This window comes from Caretta caretta, chromosome 6 (assembly GCF_965140235.1).
Source record: "Caretta caretta isolate rCarCar2 chromosome 6, rCarCar1.hap1, whole genome shotgun sequence".
Taxonomy (NCBI): Eukaryota; Metazoa; Chordata; order Testudines; family Cheloniidae; genus Caretta; species Caretta caretta.
The window spans coordinates 126,066,991-126,089,888 of NC_134211.1; the positions used below are offsets into that span (position 1 = coordinate 126,066,991).

The following is a 22,898-nucleotide window of genomic DNA, read 5'->3' on the forward strand; positions in this document are numbered from 1 at the left end:
GCCTTTTTTCCTGTGTTTATAGAGAAGTCCTTCCTGATACTATCCTAAGGATACTATATTTAAAGAGGCATAGTTGAATTTTCATGCGTGCAACTTTACACACCATTTCCTCTAAAGTGAGGATTTTTACTAAACGTGCCGTGGCTGCTCTGTGGTTTTTGATTTTAGAAAGTCATGACACATCCGCCACCCTCTGAAAGATCAGTATCCTCAAATTCCACCGTGCATTTCCAAAAACAGCAGCTAACCTTTCTGAGGGATTACATCTAAAGCAAAGCACATTGTTCGCCAAATAAATGATAGAAAAATAAACCTAGATACATTTTAAGATCTAAGAAAACACCAGTTAATGAATTAATTCTTCACGATACGATCAACTTCATAGGAACCAAAAGGAAACTTTAATACTCTGACAATAAAATAGAACTGTGAACACACTTCCTACGCACTAAATGAAAATATATACAGAAACAGTGAAACTTTCTCAAATACATGTACAAAGTCATCTTTTTGTGCATTAAAATTATCAAAGGAAAAGCATACTTTCCTCACAATATCATTAAACATACCATAGCAGAAGTGGCCGTACAAGTTCTGACAAAGCACATTAGTACATATTTTTTTTTAAAAAGTGTTGATGTAATTGGGTAGCTCATGGCAGATATGAGGGAAAATGTTGATTAATCAAACCTTTGGTTACGTGATATTTACTTGAACAAGCATACCTGGGAATAATATAAGAGGGTGGTTCTTTTGAGTAATGCTAGGATATACATCTGGAAAACGTATCTTATTACCACATCACGTCGTTAGTGATCTCATCGTATTGCACACTAAATTTAAAATGGAAACCAAGATTTCATAAATCAGTCAAAACCAGGCATGAATTATGCTCGATATTAAAAATTAAGAGTATTGTATCTATTTGCAGCAAAATCAAGTATGTACATATAAACAAAATGGAAAACATGCCAACATCTTCCCATCAAACATCGTGTTGTCAAAATTAAAACAAACACATCAAACCATCTTTACAAGTGAATTAGTTTGTGTTCTCCCTGCTCCATTTCAGGAGCTTCAGAAACTTGTACGTGAAACTTGTACGTGACTACAACTAGGCGCGTATTTGATGCAAAGGTGTACATGCTTCATTCATGCACCTACATGAAAACATCTGTCTCACATTTTCTTCTTTTCTGAATCTTCAGTCGGTTCTGATTTCTGTGCAGGGAACGCATGGTGATACAAATGTCTGTGGGTTGCTGCTGCACTATAAAGTTTGTACAAAGCCTACAAACCAGAAAAGATGTAAACCTTCTTAGATCAGTGAGTTTATAGAGCCAGTTATCTATTTTGCATTCATATTATAGTAGCAGGTTCAAAATAGTCACAATGTACACCTTAACTTCTTCAAATACTTTCATTTCCATCTGTGCTAAGTGTGATTTATGAAATCTGTCTAGAAAAATAAATATAACAAACTAACTCCTTCTTTCCATGCTCCAGTCACTAGAGTGAAATAGGTTCATGGGTCTGTTACTCCCGCTAAGCTAATGGACCTGATTTAGTAAAACTTACTATGATGGTGTGCTGGTTTGACCATCTGTGGTAATGGAAGCAAGGACTTCTAGGTCTAAAAGCGTAAGCCTCCATTGGTTGAGCTAAAGAACCCGTTCAATTTGCATGAAGGGAGTAGCCAATCAATACATTCCTTTACAAGGTCCCTTCCTTTAGAGGGAGAGACGGACAACACCTGACCCATGTGTTTCATAGACCTTACTTTGATTCTGTATAATGTGCAAGAATGAAAATCTTTCCCATTCATCAGTGCTACAGCTTCATATATACACTGTTTCCATCGTACGGCCTTAGCAACAACACAAGGGACTGATAAACACTGCTCACCTACCAGCTGTTCTTCTAATTGTATGGCATAATTTAATTGAATCAAGTGATCGTGTGGGGTGCTTCAAGTCATATACTTCCTTGTCTAATAAGGGTGGTCTCTTATATAAGTTTCACGTTTAAGATGCAAATGTTAACATTCAATATATCCATGCACTTTTTGTGAAGATCATCTAGGTGGTTGTAAAAACATGCCATGCAATAGCCTTTGATCATCAAATGTACATGCAGTTTTTCTAGAAATTGCTGCTTTGAACAAATGCAGATTTTAGCCTTCGGCATCCTTTATCATACCAGTGGAGGGTTTTGCTGTTGTCTTCAGAGGGGAGAGCACAGACTGTTACAAACAAAACTACCTAATCTAGCAACTAAATCTTTCACTGGCTTCTGCAGAACGCTGATCATGAATGAGAAGATCCTAGCTTCAAAAATAGTTGGGATGAAAAGATGGTAGCTGCCCAAAGGTCTACATTAATTTAATGCATTTTCTTTGATGGATGAGGAATGGTTTAACACAGCCCCCAGCACCCTCATAAGGTCAGTGTGAATCTGTGTTGGTTTTCCTTTTTATCAAAGTTACTGTCACGCTGTGCATAAGACCAGCACAATGCCCATGCACCTCTGTATGGGAAGGGGATTACACCCATGCTGCTGAAAATATATACTAGCCACCAAAATAAGGTCTTAATTTTAAACCAGCCATTTCTTAAATTGTTTGAAAATAGTTTTCTTCTTCTGTCCCCCATTGTTTAAACATTTAAGAGGACCACTTAATGCTTGTGTGGGGTTGGGGTTCCCCCTGCCCAATAATCCTTTTTCAGGACTCTATTTTACACAGCAGAGATGAGTCATTGAACTCTGGAGAGCCCCTTGCATTAATAAGAGCATGTTTGGTCTTTGGAAATGAATGCCACCGGCCCAGATTTCTGAGCAGAAACATGCATGTCAGAAAATAATTTCAATTTAGATGCTGAGAATTCAGATACTTAAAGGGATCAGAGAAGAAATTTTCTGGTAGCCATGTGGAAACTGACTCTGATTTATAAAACTTCCTACTGTACATTTTGTAATGTTGTTCTGCTGGGGGCTTGATGGCACCGACGAGCTAATAACTTGGGGTCCGGTTGTGCACTCAGTTCTCAGCAGCGCACCCTAGCCCACTCAAGGGGAAGTTCTGCTTCAAAATCAACAGCAAGGTGTTAACCACCTGGGTCTCAGAGTGCCGCTACTAGAGGGGGATCTGAGCATTTGCAGCCGAACGTGTAACAGCCGGGTTCCAAAAATCAAAGAGCGCGTGATTTCTAGGAGTGGAACCACCAGAGCCGCTCCACCCCAGGCTTGATAGGCCGGAGCAATAAAAAGATACAATAAACCCTTGTTCATCCCTTGGAGTCTCTGATTCAAAGGTGCGGTGTCTACACCTAATACCAGTTCCATTTAGAACAGCCTGGTAAAACAGAATAACAGCTTACCCATTTTACAGACAGGCAAACTGGCTTGTCTATACAAACAGTTGGCGAGAGGCAAGCTGAGGGGTAAATCCGTCTCATGCTCGCCTGTGGCATGCTAACTATCCCCATATACCATTCTGCTGTGCACTAAAACCTCCTTAGTGCGCATTGATGTTCTCCCATTTCAAAATACACTAGGTTTTGCCCCAAAGAGGTATGGGGGGGGGATGTAAATATCTTTTTAAATCTCTATTTTAGGTTGGTGTCTCAGAAACGGGTGTAATGGGTACATTTTGAAAATGTAAGATGCGGTCCTTACTCGGATGAAACTCCGCTTAGCTTCAGTGGAAGTTTTGCAAGATTTGGCTGTTTGAAAATAAACATTTCTTGCATAAGCACATCATCATAAGCAAAAACTTACACCAAAATTAACCCAGATTCCCTCCTCTATTATCCTGGATTTCTTCTCCTATGGAGCTAACTTCTTCCTCATGCTTTTGACCCTGAGCCTGGGATAGGATCTATATGCACAGACTCATCTGTCTGTGCAAGAGGCCCCATTGGACTGACTGTGTGAATCTGATTGCAGGCTCTGGGCCCTCTATTTGTATGACTGGAGAGACACTGGTCATGCAGAATTGCTTTTCTTGAGATTAACGCTTGTATGTTGTCTTCCAAAGAGACTTAGCTGGTGAACTCTCTAGCAGGGCCCAACAGTGGATGAGAATTTCAAAGGTGCCTAAGGGCGTTAGATACCCAACTCTGCTTGGGAATGGGATGTAAATCCATTGGTCCTTTTGCAAGTCCCAGCTGCACTGAGGAATGCTTTAACGGTTCTAGGTGCTATACAACCCTCCTTAAAGAGCAGTGGATACAAAATACGGCTCCCGGCAGAATGCATGGTTGTGAACGTGAAGGTACCAGCCTCGCTGTGTGTGTTACCGCTGTTCGTTTTGCAGCTAGAGCAAGCGGCATGGCATGCACCCAGTGCAGAGTAGGGTAAAGGCATGGCTCTAGAACAAGAAAGTCACTTACCTCATTCGTGCTTCCCTGTGGGAAAGGCAGTTGGAAAAGGGGAAAAAACAGCATCTCTGTGTATAATGCACTTCCTTGGTAATGTTACAGCATTCAGCTTTAGTTACACAGTCACTGTCTGTTACATTGGCTTAAACAGCTTTCTTAAGGGTAAGACACCCCCCCCCCCATCCCTTATCCATTAACTCCAGCCTTCCACACCGTCCCCACTTTGGATCATGTTCCCCTAGCTGCATGCTCTAAGGGCACAATACCCCTACTCCACATGCGTCTATACAACAAATACAACCATGTCAGGCAAGTTGGTTACGCTGTGGTTGTTCCCTAAGTTGATTAAAGACATGGTTCCAATTTGGACCATAACCATGGTTTCAGATCCGCTCTTACTCCAAGCTCAGGCACAATGTGCAGGGGCTTGCTAGCCACACCTTCCTTCGGGACCTGATTCTGAGCCAGTATGCAGTTTACACTGGTTTCCCACCACTGATACAATGTAGTAACTCCTGAGTTATACCGGCATAAGAGAGGAGTGGAGGGAGGAAGGTGATTTTTGGCAAATTTGTAGGTGGGGAAAGGTGGCTCCACCCCTCAATCCCCCATAATGGTCGCCACCGCAGGGCCTAAATCAAGTACCCACTTTCCCTGGCAGAGCAGCACCTCACCTTGTCATAGGAGATCCAAAGAGACAGACGGCTCTGATGGGGCCATTCTACTGACAGCGAAGGGCTAGCACTTTGCTCACATACAGAGCTGTTTTGCCAGTGAAATCAGTTGGCCTTAACATGCTGCATCAGGCTTTTAAAACAGGGCTGAGCATGTCCAACTCAGCCTAAAATTGAATGACCAGCTCCTCAGTTGGTGGCAATCGGAGTAGCTTCATTAGCCAGACATTAATGGTGCTATTCTGATTTACACTAGTTGAGGATCTGGCTCTTAATGCTTTGCAAAGCCTAGAATCAGGATCAATGTTTCCATGTTTTTGTTTTTAAATCCAATGAAAACTAGTTCCAAAACCAATATACCACCTCCTCCAAGTTCTGCAACCCCCCAAACGTTGCAGCGCTGTATTAGATTGGAAGGTTTGCGGGGCAGGGAACATCTGTGTTTGAGCAATGCAGATAACCCCAGAAGGGACAGAAACAAGAGCATAGCAGGAACAGGGGTATCCTGCACGGTCCCACGCAAACAAAAGCCTGCTATCTACCCCCCTGTCTCTCTGCTTTGCCTGTCCTTGCTGCCTTTCCCCTCTGCTCACAAAAGTACCATGATATAATAATGCCCTCTTCCTGTCCCCCAATGGCCTGGCCCTCTGGGTGCACAGACCTGGTGGCCTGGTTAACCCTCCACCCCCTCAATTGATCATTTCCTTGCTCAATCCAAGAGGAGGGACAAGGCGGTTAAAATTAATAGTGCTGCCCTGCTCATCCTAGTTAAGACTCTATTAGCACGTCCATTGGAAACCCCCGTTAGCAGTTTGAGGCAAGGGGGCTGCACCAGGCGGATTCTTGGCATATTGGCACTTGGGTAAGTTTGCTGTAAAAACTTAAAAAAAAAAAAAAGAAAAAAGGTAGACAATGTGTTTTTTTTTCAGTTCCAGAGCCAGCAGCAGCCCACCTGTCCCTGCCCCTCTCTCAGAGCCTCCAATGGATGGCAGCTTTGCCTCTGAAGTACAGAAGCCAGCACACTGGGATGGTCATCAGGTGTCCCTGTTCCCATGATGTACAGTCAGTTATTGCACCTGCTGGTTGTGTGGGTCTTTCACAGAGCAACAGGGAAGAGAGTGTGTGGTTTTTTTTAAATAGGAAAACAGTTGTAAAACCACACACAGAGGGGAGTTTACCCTCCTTGAACTGACTAGATTTCAAGAGGATGGTGTCCCTTGAATCATGTCAGTATCGCCTGTTGCTGTTGAAGTCAATGGTCAAACATGCACCATTTATTTGACCTACCATGCAAGTTTAAGCCACTTCTAAGGACCCTGACCTCATGAGTGCATGATGTAGGTGGAAACCTGTACCAGCCTGGAACCCTCTATCCATTGACTTCTGCTTCCATTTGTGACTTGGCATCCATTTGCAATGGTGCATCGATGTCACGGTATGCTCAAGATCTCTACCCGAGGGCCTGCGTTGAGTATTTTATCAAAGTGTTACTTTTGAAGCTTAAAAGTTTCATTTTCCACCCAAAACTGTGTCTTTTAAGCTATTACACAACTTTAGGTCACTGAAAAGAATGGAAATGAAGTCAATTATGTGATATTAATAACCCTGAATCTGTTGATTTCCATGTAAAGATGGCCTATGAATCTAAAGCCTGATGAGAAATGGCTTCTGTTTTTTGTTAGACTCTAAGCATTAATGGCACAAGATGTACATTGCAGTTGGTGGGCTACGAATGTGAAATCAACAAGTGAGCTAATTCCAGCCCTGGCAACTGGAAGAGCAAAAGGCCACCCTGTTTTTTAAAAGTTAGCATTGTTGGCTTAAGCCCTGATTGAGCCAATATTTATACAGATGCTTAACTCACATAAATACTTCCACTGAAGCCAACGGGCTAAAGGATTGTTGAAAACCTGTGTGACCGCTATCTAACACGCTGACTTGTACTCCCCCTGTCTCTCTGTATCCAGGACCTTTAAGTCCACATGAGGTCCCCAACCCCCAATTTATGGCCCAGGATTTACATTGTGTGGGATACACAAAATTTGAGTGGGAGGCATTAGTTTTGGACCTAATGGCTAGTGGTGTCGTGCATTAAACTAGCTCCAGTGTCCCTGTTTCCTCCATTTTACTTCACTCACATGAGCTGTAATCAAGGGCAGGGGGGGCGGGTTCTGTTCAGGTCCCCCATACTGGGCACCAGAATTCTCACCCTTACAATCATCTCAATAAACTAGACTGAAAATTAGTCCCTTGTCCTTGCCTGTCCCAGCACCTAGTGCAGGTGCATTCAGTGTGTGGCAGGTCTAAAGAAACTGTCTGGAATGGATTAAAATGCGGTGTTTAAGTTGCTCTGAAAGGCTACAGGAGAGGCCATTGCCTAGAGGATGAGTGTATAGCTGACTTAAGCCCCGATCCTGCAACTGGATGTGTGCAGGTCGGCTGATTGCAGGCCTGGGGCCCTACTGACTTATTTAAAAGCTATTGCAGCAAGAGCTGAGAATCCCAAAGCAAATCAAGGCCAAAGAATGTCTATTTTTATCACAAGCTAATGCTCTTACCTGGTCCCACAAAGCTGCAGCCACTTGGTCTATTACTGCTCCCAGTTCTCTGTATTCCCCAGAGTATCTGATATATGCCCAGGTGCACAGAGTGATAAGGGTCAACCCCATGATCATGTTGCATAGACTGGCTATGATGTCCAAGCCAATGAATCCGGTCACTCCGGCTATCACATACGTGATGAAGATGACCACAAAGAGTGTTGCAGGGGTACGTGCCGCGTGGAATATGTTCTTGCTGTCATTGTGCTTAATGTACTGTATGTAGAGCTCGTCTATTTCGTTCTCCAGTTGCTGTAGGTAGCGGCGACTGAATTCCTCCCCACCCATCTTCTTAACGCCTCGAAACAGCTTCACTGATTCCTCCTTGAGCTCCAGGTGTTTGTTCTGAAGATCACTGGGTGCGAGAAACGGCTTGTCTCCCCCACAAACCTATTCAGAGACAACAGTTCAGCTATTCACAATATATTTACGATAGATCACAGTGACTGTAGCCCCCTGGGCTGGTGCTACCATCGTACGGATGATACATGATAAAAACGTAAGAACGGCCAGACTGGCTCAGACAAAAGGCCCATTTAGCCCAGTATGCTGCCTTCTGACAGTGGCCAATGCCAGGTGCCCCAGAGGGAATGAACAGAACAGGGAATCACAAAGTGATTCATCTCCTGTCGCCCTTTCCCAGCTTCTGGCAAACAGAGGGTAGGGACACCATCCCTGCCCATCCTGGCTAATAGCCATAGATGGACCTACCCTCCATGAATTTATCTAGTTCTTTTTTGAACCTTGTTATCCTTCACAACATCCTCTGGCAAGGAGTTCCACAGGCTGACTGTGTGAAGAAATACTTCCTTTCCTTTTGTTTGTTTTAAACCTGCTGCCTATTAATTTCATTTGGTGACTCATAGTTCTTGTGTTATGAGAAGGAGTAAATAACACTCTCTTATTTACTTTCCCCACACCAGTCATGATTTTATAGACTTCTATCATATTTCCCCTTAGTCGTCTCTTTTCCAAGCTGAAAAGTCCCAGTCTTATTAATCTCTCCTCATATGGCAGCCGTTCCGTATCCCTAATCATTTTTGTTGCCCTTTTCTGAACCTTTTCCAATTGCAATATATTTTTTTTGAGATGTGGTGACCACATCTGCATGCAGTATTCAAGGTGTGGGCGTGCCATGGATTTATAGAGAGGCAAGATGATATTTTCTGTCTTATTATAGATCCCTTTTTTCATGATTCCCAACATTCTGTTCACTTTTTTGACGGCCGCTGCACATTGAGTGGATGATTTCAGAGAACTATCCACAATGACTCCAAGATCTTTCTTGAGTGGTAACAGCTAATTTAGACCCCATCATTGTATATGCATAGTTGGGATTATGTTTTCCAATGTGCATTACTTTGCATTTAGCAACACTGAATTTCATCTGCCATTTTGTTGCCCACTCATGCCGTTTTGTGAGATCCCTTTGTAGCTCTTTGCAGTCTGCAAAGTCTTTGGGCTTCACTTGAGTAGTTTTGTACCATCTGAAAATTTTGCCACCTCACTGTTTACCCCCTTTTTCCAGATCATTTATGAATATGTTGAATAGGACTGGTCCCAGTACAGACCACTGGGGGACACCACTAGTTACCTCTCTCCATGCTGAAAACTGACCATTTACTCCTACCCTTTGCTGATAAACAAACAGATCTAGGGCAGGCTTCAGTGGAAATATTCCTTGGCAGTGATCACTACACCCCTTAGTAAGAGTTTGCAAGATTTGGCACCAAAATCTTTGGAAACTAGCACCGCCTCCGCTTACCTGGCCAGTCCAGCTGCTGTTTCCCCAGCCAGGATTGCTGTGTGACGTCATTCACACCTACAGCAATTCACGAAATCTAGATTCTTGCGTCGCTCTTGGTGTTATCAGTGTGATCAGCTGTTGCATGGGACACTGAACCCAGTGAACCAGCATCTTGGCATTAAAAGCTTGGCAGGTAAAAGCTTTTCAGCTAACCTTTCAAGAAGCTTTCAAAAGATGCAAATTAAGTCAGACTGCTGACCGAGCAGGCAGAGAAGCTGGATAGCAGACAATAGGAGATTTGGCAAGCTCCCTGATTTAATTTGGTCAACAACTGTGAACCGAGTGGCCAGGTCCTGTGGCTATGGAGCAAACTGGACCTAAACTGAGCAGCAAGGGCCCTAGATTCTGTGGCACTCCAGTGAGCCACTAGAAATTCTGCAGGAGCTTCTCTCAAAGTCAGAACGTGGAGCCTTTAGTGATTTAAACAAGGAATTGAACAGCACACCCAGTGCAGCCGCCCATGGGGTGGGGGGGGAGGAGTCTCATTAACGTCCACATTTTCAACGTGCTGCAATTTTTTTTGTACTGAAAAATGCGTAACTGCACCCTAGAAGTTGGTCGGGAAGCTGGAGGCTTTGGTAGCTGCCTGGGAGTAGGTTGGGTTCTTGGCACCCGGGGAGGTGTAGGGGCTGGGTGAGGATTAAGAGATTAACAAGGACCGGATTAAGGCACAGGCATTATTGGCACTGGGGCCCGAGCTCCTAAATTCACGTGATGAAATTATATTCTAAACTGTCCTAGTTTCAGAAATATACGCTCCTAGCCCTCATGATTACACAGAAAATCTTGAAACGAGCCCTGAGTGTAACCGATACAGTGAAGACTGCTGGAGTCTGCAGACAGCCTGAAACAATGGCTCTGAGAGGTATGAACTGCTCCACTTGTCTCAGTGGGTTAACTCTGAAACCCACTGTTCTGAGGTGGCCCCCGCCAACGGCTCAGTGGGTGGGGGAATGGGAAGGGTTCTTGCTGCTGCCATCCCTTCTTCATGGTTTTGGTGGGGTGGGCTCCAACACACGCAGCCCTCTGTTGTCATCGTGTGCCCGGCCTGCCATAATCCAGCACTAGGGTTAACAGGTTAGACAGATTTTTCCAACAACATATTCCTTTGTCTCCTTCAGAAAGCCCATCTCGTTGAGATGAATGGTGAGGCAACTTACCCCTTTCGGAACATTTGGTTCAGGCTCTCTGCAGACTCAAGAAAACATTCCAACCGTTGATGCTTGACTCAGATCCCCTTCCACTGCCAGCCCATTCTAGAGCACCTATTTTTGCTCTTAAACCCCTTGCACTGGTATACAGATATTTATTCAGAGTTTTATTTTTGGCCATATAAATATGAGTATTTAACACCTTACTCTGACAGCCTGTTACTTTGCTGCGATCTCAACCTGCCCTTCCTCCATTTCACAGAGCATCTTATCTCTACCCCAGAGCAAGTGACTTAGTGACTCATTATTCACTAGTGTAAGGGGGTTATTTTTAATTCACTTAAAGCTGCTCAAGATTATTTTGGTTTTGTGTGGGTTTAGGGGGAGCAGGGTAAGGAATCTCAAATCCATCCTCACTTTTACTGGGACAGATGCTGTCTCACATAACTTGCTGAAACAGCTCCTTTTTGCACCCAGGAGTAGAAGAAGCAAGCCCTGAATGTCTGATTGGGACCTTTCATTGAGAATTTTAGCTGGCTGAGATACTTAAAACTAAAATCCCTGCCAAGTTTATTGAGAAGTTTGGATGAATAAATCACAGCCAGGCACAGAGGCTGCTTCGTAATCTGCTTTGTAAAGAAGACCATGTGCAACCTTATCACTTTGGAGGAAACATCTGATGTCCAGGACAATCTGAGCTGTTACCTTACCTCTTCCATTCTCTTATTGTAGTTGTCCTTGGCAGTGGCAACTGCTGCTAAATTGTTAGCCTCAGCTGTGGCCTGCAAGCGGGGCACAAAACACGATGCAAGTTTCAGACCAAGCGGATGGTGCGGCAGGCGGGAGAGAAGCAGGCTGTATTAGTAACATCTCCATCTCCCTGCATGGGTGGGTGCATGCGCACTCCCCACATATACACCGTGGTATATGAAGTGCTCATGTACAAAAATGAAAAATAATAAACAGCTCGACCCGACCCTCCCCCTAGTAACAACTCGACCCCAGCCCTTCATTCATTCCTGCGCTCACTGCTATGGTCACTTCTGCCTGTTCCTGAAAAAGCCTGAGTGAATAGATGCGCCTTACACCAAACCCTTATGGACAACAGGCCAGCTCAGAGAGCAAATTCCAGAGCCAATAGCCCTCTACCAATAGAGCCCTGCTTCCAGACACCAGCCTATTAAAATCCGCCAGCAAAAGCAGCTCAGCTGATCTCAGTTGCCATTGGTGCACTGGGACAAAGGGGTGGTGTCTCAAGAAGGCAGAACCAAACTTCTAGTGGGATTTATAGATGCACCTTGAATTGTAGTTAGTAGTAAACAGGAAGCCAGTTCCTGCAGGAATCCAAAGCCAGAGGCAGTAAAAACCCCTCACGCTGCAGCTCTGGGAAATGTTAAGAAAACAGTGGAAATGACCAGGCATGTGTAAACCGCTATTCCCTCTGCCTTGTGAAAAACACCTCAGGGAGCCTAACTCACTTCTGAAAATGGGAATCAGGGTCCTAAGTCACTGTGGTGCTTTTGAAAATTTTACCCCAAGTAACTGCAAAAGATTTCCAACAGGTATTGCTTTGCTTAGCATGTTCGAGCAGCATAGAACAAACTCAAAGCCCTCCATGAGCCTAACATCGCAAATGACTGCCTAACGGAAAATCAACGTGAATTCCTGTAGACAAGCTCATACCAGCCAACAGCAAAAGGCACAAATACCTGCAACATTGATTTGGGATGTGGCAGTTCTTCTCCTTGATAAATCTTTATATATGCCTAGGAAACAATACAAACATAGCGTCACATTTAACAGTATGTTCATTTAAAACACACACACATCGTACACATGCGTCTTACACATGCACCATTAAGAAGATTTTTAAAAGGGACTTAGATGTCCAGATCCCAGCACTGACAGGGTGACCTGAAGTAAAAACGGCCACTCCCCCACCTGCAGAGCTCGCCGGAGCCACCCCACCCTCCTGCCGCCCAGGGATGGGGCTGACCCCCCCCCCGCAAGCTGACACCCCCCCCCCCCAAGCTCCATGCCATCTGCGGCTGCGGCTGGGGTTGAGCGCCCAAGCTCAGTGCCTCCCGTGGCTGGGGTTGGGACTGACCCCTGAGCTCCACGCTGCCTGGGGCTGGGGCTGACCCCCAGAGCCCTGCTGCCTGGCACCTCTTGTCGCTGTTCCCCCCCCGCCCCGATTCCTCCATGCCCCCTAGGGGGCCCACCTGACTTTTTTTTTTGTAAACTGGGCATTTGCTCGTGCTAATTAATCAGCTGGGAAGAGCAAATGGGACAAATGCCCATTTCTGTCAAAAAAGTCAGGTCAGCCGGGACAGAGCTTAGAAAGGGGACTGTTCTGGCCAGAACAGGACATACGGTCACCCTAAGCATCGACTTAGACTTCGCCATAGACGTCCTGTGCTACCCTGGGCAAGTCACTTAGTCTCTGTGTGCCACAGCACCCCCAGCTGTACAATGGGGATAACCGCACAAGAGAGTGGTGGGGCTACTCAGACCCTATGGTTATGGGGGCCGTAGAAATACCTTCGCTAGAAAGAGATGCACTTTCCCCAGTCTGTGTATCCCAAACCTTCCTTTACTTCTCACTTAAATCTGGAAAAAACGCAAACACTTCCCGTCTGAATAACCGTGATCTCGCATGGCTTAGGAGCCCATACCTTAAAGTATTCCACAAGGCCTCGACAGGTGATGTTATTTCCGTTGATCTCCTTAACATCTAGGCTCTCGGGGCTAAGAAGCCAAGGAATCAACACCTTCAGGTTCTTGATGAACTCGTCATCTATTTCTGTAAGCAAACCCCGTGTCAGGTCCAGAACAGCTCAGCTCAGACTTGTGCTTCAATACGCACACGCGCGACGTTACCAGCTAACGCCAGCCATCCTGTGACTGAGAGGCATTCTGATTGAATGATGGCTGTACTCAGACGTGATAATATCGCATTAGTGCTACCTGACTGAAGCATAATACACACCATTATGATACATTTTCAAAGCAGTCTCCTAAATGGCACCCACCATTTTTGCACCCACAGCCATCTGCATGCACAAAGCTGCTTTTGCATGATCAAGCAGGTAACCGATGCCTCCAGAACTGGTAACTGTGGCCATCAGCACCTTGTTGCATGGAGTCAGGTCCTGCAGGTCTTGAACAAGTGGGTCCGGGTGAGTCATCACACACCAATCCTCTGCCTGGCAGCTCACAGACAGCAGCTGGGACTGTGTTCCATGAAGCCCAACTGGGGCATAAGCCCCGCCTCTATGCTCTGATTGGGAGAGTTCCAAGGCGCCTGATTGGGCCACAGCCCCTATTTAAGCCAGAGGCGGAAACAGGAAGTTGTTTGTAGTCAACTGGGCTTCACACAGCCATGGACTGCTAGTCTGGTACTTACCTGTTTCTGACTGAGCCTGACTCAGGTAAGTACCCCCTGGTTGATACCCTCCAGTCTGTCTCTCCATTCTGATCTGCTAGCATTCAACCCAGCCTGATTCCTGATAACTGGCCCCTGACTCCTCAGCTTGCACCTGATGCTAACCCCTAAGCCGGGCCACCCATGCCCCAGCCCCATGGCAAGTTACATGCTTTGTTCAACCAGCGCCTGTGTGCAAAAGCAACGTGAGCATGGAAATACTGTGCTCTTTTCTCTCTCCTTTGGCACTCCTGTTTTGAAAAAAACATCACATTAGGACCTGAAAACATTTGGCCTACAGGTTTAAAAGAATAAGAATTGTTCTTCCCTGCTTTTTACTGCACTCCCCCGATGAGATTTCTTACACTGACATCGTAGTCCTGTCTGGGTATTGCACGCTGAAAGATTCATAGACAATATCTACAAACTATTGGGACCATGAGACTCTTAGAACCTGCAGATTGAGAGCTCCTGTATGTGCATTCGAGTGTCGCATTAGGAAATCCAGGGTCCTGGCATCACCTGCTGCTGGTTGGCTCCAGTTTGTCCTCCTCGCTACGGCTGGAAGTTTCTTTGCTGCGTTGTGAAGCAGCGAGGTTTTCATGGAAGACATCTCCAGTAAGGCTTCTCTTTGCTTAAATGGTTCAGTGGCTGTTAATTTACCCTTTGGATAATCTTTTATTATGAATCCTGCAGGCACTTCACTGCTGATTTTTATTGCTGACCTTTCTAAAGTATTGTCTTTGCCACTCAAAATACAGAAACTGAGAACGCCTAGACCGTGTAGCTCCACCATACCATTGACTAACTAAACCGATGCTACTGCAGCTCAGAAACACTGCTATGGAAGGGCTGTACTAGACCAACAAATCCAAAAGGCTAGTGGCTAAGGAGGTGGCATCTAATATGGGTACCCATCAGGCCTGGAATACACAATACATTTCCTTGATTTCTTAGCCACGGGGACATATATTTGGAGGTGGTGGTGGTATTTTTACTACACAGTGTCTAGATCACTCAGTGTAAAGCAGTCTTCCTTCCTGCTCCTCCAGGGATAGGTTCTATCACAGCACTTTCCAAACACGAGAGACTATCTAGATTCATTGCCTCCTGCTAGTACCAAGGGTATCTTCCCCAGAGCTGCCAGCGTCGTCGCTGGAATTTAATGGGCTCGGTCGCCATCTTGACCGATTCAGACAAGATCACCCATAACGGCAGGACCAAGTCATTTTAACTTACAATATCTGCAACATATTTTCTGTGAAACGGCAGGAAACTAGACAGTGCAAGTGAAAGGGACTCCCTGGGCATTCAAAGGGTAACAACAGTGATGTATTTTCATCTGATTAGTTCTGAGCGAGCAGAGGAAGCAGTGGGCAGCTTTGAGGGAAAAGGGAATTGGAATGATGAGGCTCCGTATACCAGTTCTTTCAAGAACAGTCATCGAGTTCTAGCTGGCTCCTAAAGTTCCGCTTGGAACTAAAGAATGAAATCTATAGAGGATAATTAACATTTGAGACGGACCATCTTATATATCCCTTTTCTTTTAACTGGTTCCAATTTCATACACACGTTGTGTCAGACAAGTGAGATGTCTGGTCCCCTTAGTGGGCACTAGAGCATACAACAGCCAAAAAGCAAGTTCTTTTGTCTAATTTGATGCTAAAAGAACATTTTCTTTCCTTCTAAGAGATTTCAGGAAGCATGTAACTATGGGTTAAATGACTGCCTAGCAGAGAGAATGCTTTGCAACCACAAATAAAGTTAACTTAAAAATCCACAGCCCACAAATCCATTGGAAAAGAAATGCAGCCCCTGAGCTACTAAGATTTCCCTCCAGGGAAACCATTAATCAGTTGACTCAAGAAGACTAAATATTGCTTTGGAAAGCTTTTTACACCAAAGTCTCTCAGTTTTAAGGACCCAGTTTCCCCACAAGCACAGTCTTGTTCCACAGTGAGCTGCTTCCACAATTTTTTGCTTGAACTGAATTACCAGCAAAAATATCAATTAATTATAGGTGCAAAATGATGCATCTAAAAAGGCAAACCTCAGCCGCTGGTGTCACTTTGTTCTCAGCCATCTGCCTAGAACTTTATCTTTTTATTATTATGTGTTAGCAGCTCCTAATACATCCCTTTGTGAGGGTAAAATCACTGAAATGTACAGGCATGAAATGCTGGTTGGACTTAGAAGGGGCTATCTATGTTCAGCACTACTTTCCACAGGTGTTTTACCAAAAATATTTGAAAGGGCTTCGGGAGAGAATAGGGTATCTGACAATGTGTATAAATAAAGCAATTATTCAATTGCAAAGGTAAATGATCAGATTCAATATCAAGCTATAGCTTTAGTTTTCCATCAAACCTTTTAGTTTTCCATCAAAATTTGGGTTGGTGGCTACTTTCAAGCCAGGATGAGGTAACAAAAAGCAGGAGATGTTCGTGAAACAGGAATGGATGTGTTTTCTGACATTCTGCAATTCTTCATGTTGATTTCCTGAGACCTACGAGAGATTGGCTTGATGTTAGCACGTTTACATTTTATGTGGACATCAGATATGTAACATTAAAGTGTGGAGTACATACTGCAAGAGGACTGATTGTTTAAGGAAAAAGGAAAAGGAGGACTTGTGGCACCTTAGAGACTAACCAATTTATTTGAGCATAAGCTTTCGTGAGCTACAGCTCACTTCATCGGATGCACAAAAGCTTATGCTCAAATAAATTGGTTAGTCTCTAAGGTGCCACAAGTACTCCTTTTCTTTTTGCGAATACAGACTAACACGGCTGCTACTCTGAAATCTGTTTAAGGAAAGTGTATTCAGAGGGAGGTCTATGCATGCTTTATGAGGCCAAAGACAGAGCTCTTCCAGCAACCAAGTAACATTTATGTCTCACTCTGACCACATGCCCTGGAGTGTGTTATTACTCTGAAAAATGTGCATGCATGAGTCTGATTAGAACACAAAACCATCTCAGGATTTTATAGCAGGGTTTTCTTGAGCCCCCTTTAATTAGGCCTTTTCACTTATTTCCACTATCAAACCATCCATATATTTCCTGACTACTTCCAATAGTGCCCTCTCCCATACATTTTATTATACAACTATTAATGCTAAATTCTTCTTGATCATGTAGTTATCCTTTATTTCCCACCTGAAATGTATGTTGCCCAGAAATCTCCACGGTGGAACAGGCTAACTCTGTATACTTCTCTATGTATTTTAATTATTGCTCCTAAGAGCCATGGAGGGATTTTGTTTTCATTCTGCTTTTCCCACCTGTGGCATTCCCAGCACTGGAGAGGTAGTGAGCTCACCCATCACTTTTCCACATGAACCACCCCCTCCTACCTCTCCTATTGCAGTACTTGTCTTTCAGCTTTAAATGTACACCATGCAGCCTTTGCTAAGTCATCCCCAAAGCTGTCATCCAGCAAGGTGTGCATGAGGGAGCAGAGCTGGTTATGTTTCTATGCAAGTGTGAGCAAAGGCTCTGGTGGGTTATTCTTGGTCCTCTATAAGATACGGTAGTAAAAGGCAAGCCCAATCCTTTACTTTCAAGATCACTGGCCAAAAAGGGGTGTGGGCAGAAAATAGATGTATCTGAGGAGAGATGCTCTGGAGTGCAAGTCTCAACATGCACCATGGGGTGTCTCTGCATACTATTTTCCCACTTCCAAGCAGGAGTAAGGTAGTAGCCACTCAGCTGAGCTCTCATTAGTCCAATTGCTCTGCACTCTGTCTCCTGCTCATCACATCCTCCTGGAGCTTACATGCACAACTCTGCGCACCTGCACTGTGCAGAATCAGGGTCTCCAGACCAGCCTAGGTACTATTCGTACAGTGGTGTGTGGAGAGCAGCAGCTTCCCTGGGTTAGGAGATGAAGGGCTTTCTAATGCATTCTTGAACCCCTTTCCATCAAACCCATCTCATCTGGCCAGGTCAGCTCAGAACTAATTCATGCCAAGTTCATGCCAAACAGCATCCAGAAATGTCGGACAAACCTTAAGACGTTTTTCCAAAAATTTTGAACCACCGTCAGATCCATAGGAAAATTCATATGGGAAACTCCAGTCACGAACAAGGAATATGAGAGACTAAAAAACACAAGTAGGAAACAAATAGAGGGCTCATTAGAACTATGCTCTCCAGTATGGGCTTGATCCACTGAGTCCAGACACTCTTTGACTACACTGGACTTTGGATCAGGCCCTATGTTGTTTTCCTTTTGCCTCATCTTCCACAAGAAAAATGACAACTGGAGTGGGGTGGATAAGACAAAAATAATTTTACAGATTATCTTCACAGATTATCTTCACAGATAAAAAAAAACTTAGCCATGTTCACACCCACTTTATGCTCACGTCCCACAAATAGTCAAGCCTTCAAGTTTCACTGGCAAAAAAGACTGGAGAGAATTGAATTTCTAAGTCACATGCAAAATATTCATGGCAGAAGTGCTCACATGCTCATTCAGTCAAGGAACAGAAGAAAATACCATGCAACTTGTATCACCAATCACAACTGAGCAACACTGCCTGGATAATGAATATCATCTTGCCACAGAAATATCAAATACCATATACCAAATACATGCATAATTTTAAAAGTTACTGCTTCATCGAATTGGAAAACAAGAGATAAATTTAAGGGAACTGTGAGATGAACAAAAGGAGGCTACATTTATTTTATAGTTATTCACTGTGAATTACTCACTCAGCTCCAGTGGCAACTTCTTCGGGTCCTGAATTTGTGATTATTTTGGGTGAAACGTTGCCTTGTGCAATGGGTGCTCTTGGGACTGAAGGGGAACCAACGTGGTGCACAGACCATTGTGCCGGGACTCCACACAGGGGAGGCTCCCACTCCGTAATTAGCTGTTCCACAGATGAAAACCCCCTGCCCCCAAATTTGCATACAATACTATATATCTAATGGCTATTTGAGGCTCTACACTGAAGAGCACTGCCAATGATTCGGGCACTTCCTGTTCTACCTAGAATGTGAGCGTTTGGATAGACCAGTAGGCAGGCACATAGTCTGCAAAATTAAAAGGAAGTTTGCTAACGAGCACAAGGGGAACAAGATCCCTAACTTCAGCCACAGTTAGTTTTATCCTACGGGACATTTACAGCTTTGAATTTTTTTTTTTTCAGCCTCGACTGGGCATCTTTCCAAGCTGCCTCGTAATGAGAAACATATGTAGCATGAGAGGATAAATATGAAATCACAGGTTTGTAATCTTTATTGAGGCAGCCAAAGTTTCTGTTCAAGAAATAAATAAATGCCAATGAGGTCAAGTTACAATTGTTTCAAAAAAATAATTTTCAAGGCATGTTCTGCATTCAAGGTCTGATTTACACAGCACGTACCTAAGTGACAGACTATGTGGCTAGGGTTTGGAGAGGCAGGCAGTTGCATGCGGAAGCCAAAAAATGGCCCTGCACAAATGCCAGGGTTGCTTTTGCACAGATGAATAAACAGGTCAATAACTGGAAATATGTTTTTTGGAAATGCAGAAAAAAAATTACACAGAGAGAGAGAGACCTCTACCCCCTTATTCTCTCTTCACAAAGCACTGTCTTTAGAGGGAAAGTGAGACATAAAATTGACAACTGCTATGAACATTACAATCTGTGGAACATGTACGTATCTGTCTATTTCATACTGCACCCTTCTCCAAGGTTACGTGGACACAGCAAGGGAAAGTATGACTGTAGCACGGGTAGGCGTACCCCCGCTAGCTTTAATCTAACTAGCATAGGTAACAGCAGTGTAGCCATGGCAGCAGACGCTAGCAACCAGAGTATGTACTGAGGGTCCCCAGTGGGCTTGAACTCCAGTTGCTACCCTGTGCCACCACGTCCTCATTACTATTGTTAACGGCGCTAAATTGATGCTAGCATGGATCTGCCTACCCATGCTACAGTCACCTTCACTTCAGCGTAGACATGTTCAGATGGTCCTGTGGCACACCTCTGTAACAAGACCCGTTTGCACGAATCGGTTACACACGCTCTGTCCTCCGACTCCGATTCAGAAGTCATTTTATGTTTGCGGCATGGTGGCCTTAGGAGCCCCAGCTTCCTCTTCCTTGGTTGCACCTCAGGCCAGCCCAAGCTGTTTACCAAGAGTGACGCCTTTCCCAGAGGCAGCGAGTCAGTCAGGCATCTCCGTGCAGGCAGGGCCTCCAGGGTTTTCTCAGCTACCACTTCATTCTTGCCTGTATTTCCTTACGTACGCTAATTCCCACAACTTCCTGCATAGATTCCTACATTGTAAGGCCAGAAGGGATGACTGTAATCCAGTCTGACCATCTGTGCACCCCAAGCCACAGAACCTCGCCCAGTGCCTTCAGAAAGACAGACAATCTCAAAGTGATGGGGAATCTCCCACATCCCTAGGTTAAGTTGTTCCACTGATTAATTTACCCTCAGTATTAAAAATAAATAAACTGTGCGCCTTATTTTTAATCGGAATTTGTCTAGCATCAGCTTCCAACCATTAGATCTAATTATGTTTTTTAATGCTAGATTGAAGAGCCATTTGCGATCAGAAATCTGTTCCCATGTAGGTACTTGTAAACCATGATCAACTCCCCTCTTAATTGTCTCTTGGAGGAACTACATTGATGCAGCTTGTGAAGTCTCTCACTGTAAGGCAGGTTTTTCAGTCTTTCAATCATTTTTGTTGCTCTTTTCTGAACCCTTCCCAATATTTCAACATCCTTTTTGAAGTGTGGACACTGGAACTTACCAGACACAGTCTCCAGGAATGGCCCCACTAATGCCGTATTCAGAGGTAACACCAGCTCCTTACTCCTGCTTCATGTTCCCCTGCTTACACATTCCAGGACTGCGTTCATCTTCTTACATAAAGCATCACATGGGGAGTTTGTGTTCAGTTCATTATCTACCATTACCCTTAAATCCTTTTCAGTGACACTACATTCCAGGATGCTGTATCCCATCCTGGGTTATCTACCTTATTTGTTCCTAGATGCACGACCGGGTATTTGGCTGCATTAAAATGTACGTTGTTCAAATGAGCCTATCTTACCAAGCAATCCAGGTCGAGCTGTATAGCTGCCCTAACCCCATCCTTAGTTATCTCTCCTCACCAGATTGTGTGTTGTCTGCAGATTTTACCAGTAGTGAATTTCCGTTTTCTTCCAGATCATTGATGAAGATATTGAACAGCACTGGGCCAATCCCTGCTGATCCCACTAGAAACACCCCCATAGGATGATATTCCCTATTTACAATTACTTTTTGTGATCTATCAGAAAACCAGTTTTAATCCAGTTAATAAGCACTACGCCTATTTTGTATCGCGCTAATTTTTTTCAATGAGAACGGCTCGTGGGACTAAGTCAATGCCTTACAGAAGCCTGAGCATATTATGTCAACACAGTGGTACCTTCTGATGGGCTCCTAGATCCCGCCCTCTGTCCTATGCCCCAGCCCATGTAAGTGCTTCACCCCACCTCTACTGCTGCAAAAATCTGCTCCCACCTCCTGCACGCTTTCCAGCCACACAAGCAGGTTCCTGTGCTCACCCAGGGCAGGAACCAAAGGCATACGGCAATACGACTGACTTTGCTCAAAGACAAAGAGACTGGGTGGGCTGCAGATTTAAGGAACTGCTAAGCAACCGCCTCATTATTAGCATCTGCAGCAGCTGCCTGATGGATCAGCTTCTCCATCCCCGCATCATCTGCTTTTTATTTATTCATTCATGTTTGCTTCCAGTTGGAGTGGGCCTGGGAAAGTATGTAACCCTCTCACAGGGCCATTCACTCCTCTGGCATCACTTGCCAGCTAAAGAGGCTAGAGACACATCCTCCGACGTTCTCCATCTGAAGTGCCTGCATTATTTTGAGTGGGAAATGGAAGTACAAATAAAACGGTTTCTCACCTGTGAACAGAATCTCCTTTAAATTGATCGTTTCCATAGATCTACCCCCTCGGTCATCGGGAAGAATGATTATTAAATGTAATGCCCCTTGTTCTGCAGGGCAGCAGAAATTCCACTGGAACCAAGGGACAGCGCGGAAGTGGGTTATATTCTATAGCTAGTCAGTGTTCTGATCCTGCCCATGTGCTATGCAGTGCTGTCAAGGACGTTCCAGCTGATGATCCATCAGTACATCAGCCTGATCTCAAAGTCTTGAATCACACCGTCAGCCGAGGGACGGTACTCTGCTGCCTCTGACTGCTGTTCCTGCTTGCTCACTCCCTGGGCTGGAGTACCGCAGGGGAAGTGTGCTCAGCCACTGGGAAATTCATCCCCAGGCCTCTGCACCGCTTACATCCTTAAAACAGGGCTCTGTGGGGTCTTCAGTGGTGAACGGGGCTGAATTCCACCCATCGCACCTTTTGTCATTAGAGCAAAGCCTCACGGGCCAATAGGCTCTGCCTGGGTCCCTCCCAGCCTGCTGTGTCCAGAATGATGACAGTGCCCAGGGGTCTGCAGGTTGGGGAGACTTTAATGGGGAAAACAGCGAGATCTTGGACTTTGCTAGAGAGCAGGGGAACAAGGAGAACAAGGCTTTGTGCCTCTGCTCAGCAAGGTCTCACGGTGCCTTGATTTATTCAGGTTTCCTCTCTCCCCATATCTCAAACAGCAGTGACACCTGCTGGTGAGGCCAAAAGGTTCCTATCAAAGCTAATCTCTGCTAGAGAATAACCTTAACCACGAAGGCCATGTTACTCACCTGGAATGGTTTCAGGAAGGTTTCCTCCATGGCCAGCCTGCCGTATTCCGTAAAGAGCTAAACCAAGGAGCAAAACAAGGAGGGAACTTTTAGTTTCAAAGTCTACCATGCAGTACAGCTGGTCTTGCTCCATGCAAGGGTT

At 44.8% G+C, this 22,898-nt stretch overlaps 1 protein-coding gene across 5 annotated transcripts in view; it reads right to left on the reverse strand.

Moving 5' to 3' along the window:
* Nucleotides 1-378: 378 nt before the first annotated feature.
* ATL1 (atlastin GTPase 1) overlaps nucleotides 379-22,898 on the reverse strand; it is an 80,670-nt gene continuing 58,150 nt past the window's right edge. For 4 of the 5 annotated variants that reach the window (XM_048852129.2, XM_048852130.2, XM_075130019.1 and 1 more), the window contains 9 exons: nucleotides 22,757-22,813; nucleotides 18,045-18,137; nucleotides 16,403-16,541; nucleotides 13,287-13,414; nucleotides 12,321-12,377; nucleotides 11,322-11,393; nucleotides 7,612-8,043; nucleotides 4,392-4,406; nucleotides 379-1,290 (listed from right to left, as the gene is read on the reverse strand). In XM_048852129.2, the coding sequence (XP_048708086.1) occupies nucleotides 1,180-1,290; nucleotides 4,392-4,406; nucleotides 7,612-8,043; nucleotides 11,322-11,393; nucleotides 12,321-12,377; nucleotides 13,287-13,414; nucleotides 16,403-16,541; nucleotides 18,045-18,137; nucleotides 22,757-22,813 (1,104 nt within the window). In that variant the 3' untranslated portion in view covers nucleotides 379-1,179. The remainder of the gene's footprint in view (nucleotides 1,291-4,391; nucleotides 4,407-7,611; nucleotides 8,044-11,321; nucleotides 11,394-12,320; nucleotides 12,378-13,286; nucleotides 13,415-16,402; nucleotides 16,542-18,044; nucleotides 18,138-22,756; nucleotides 22,814-22,898) is intronic. The other variant, XM_048852131.2, reaches the window with a different exon arrangement.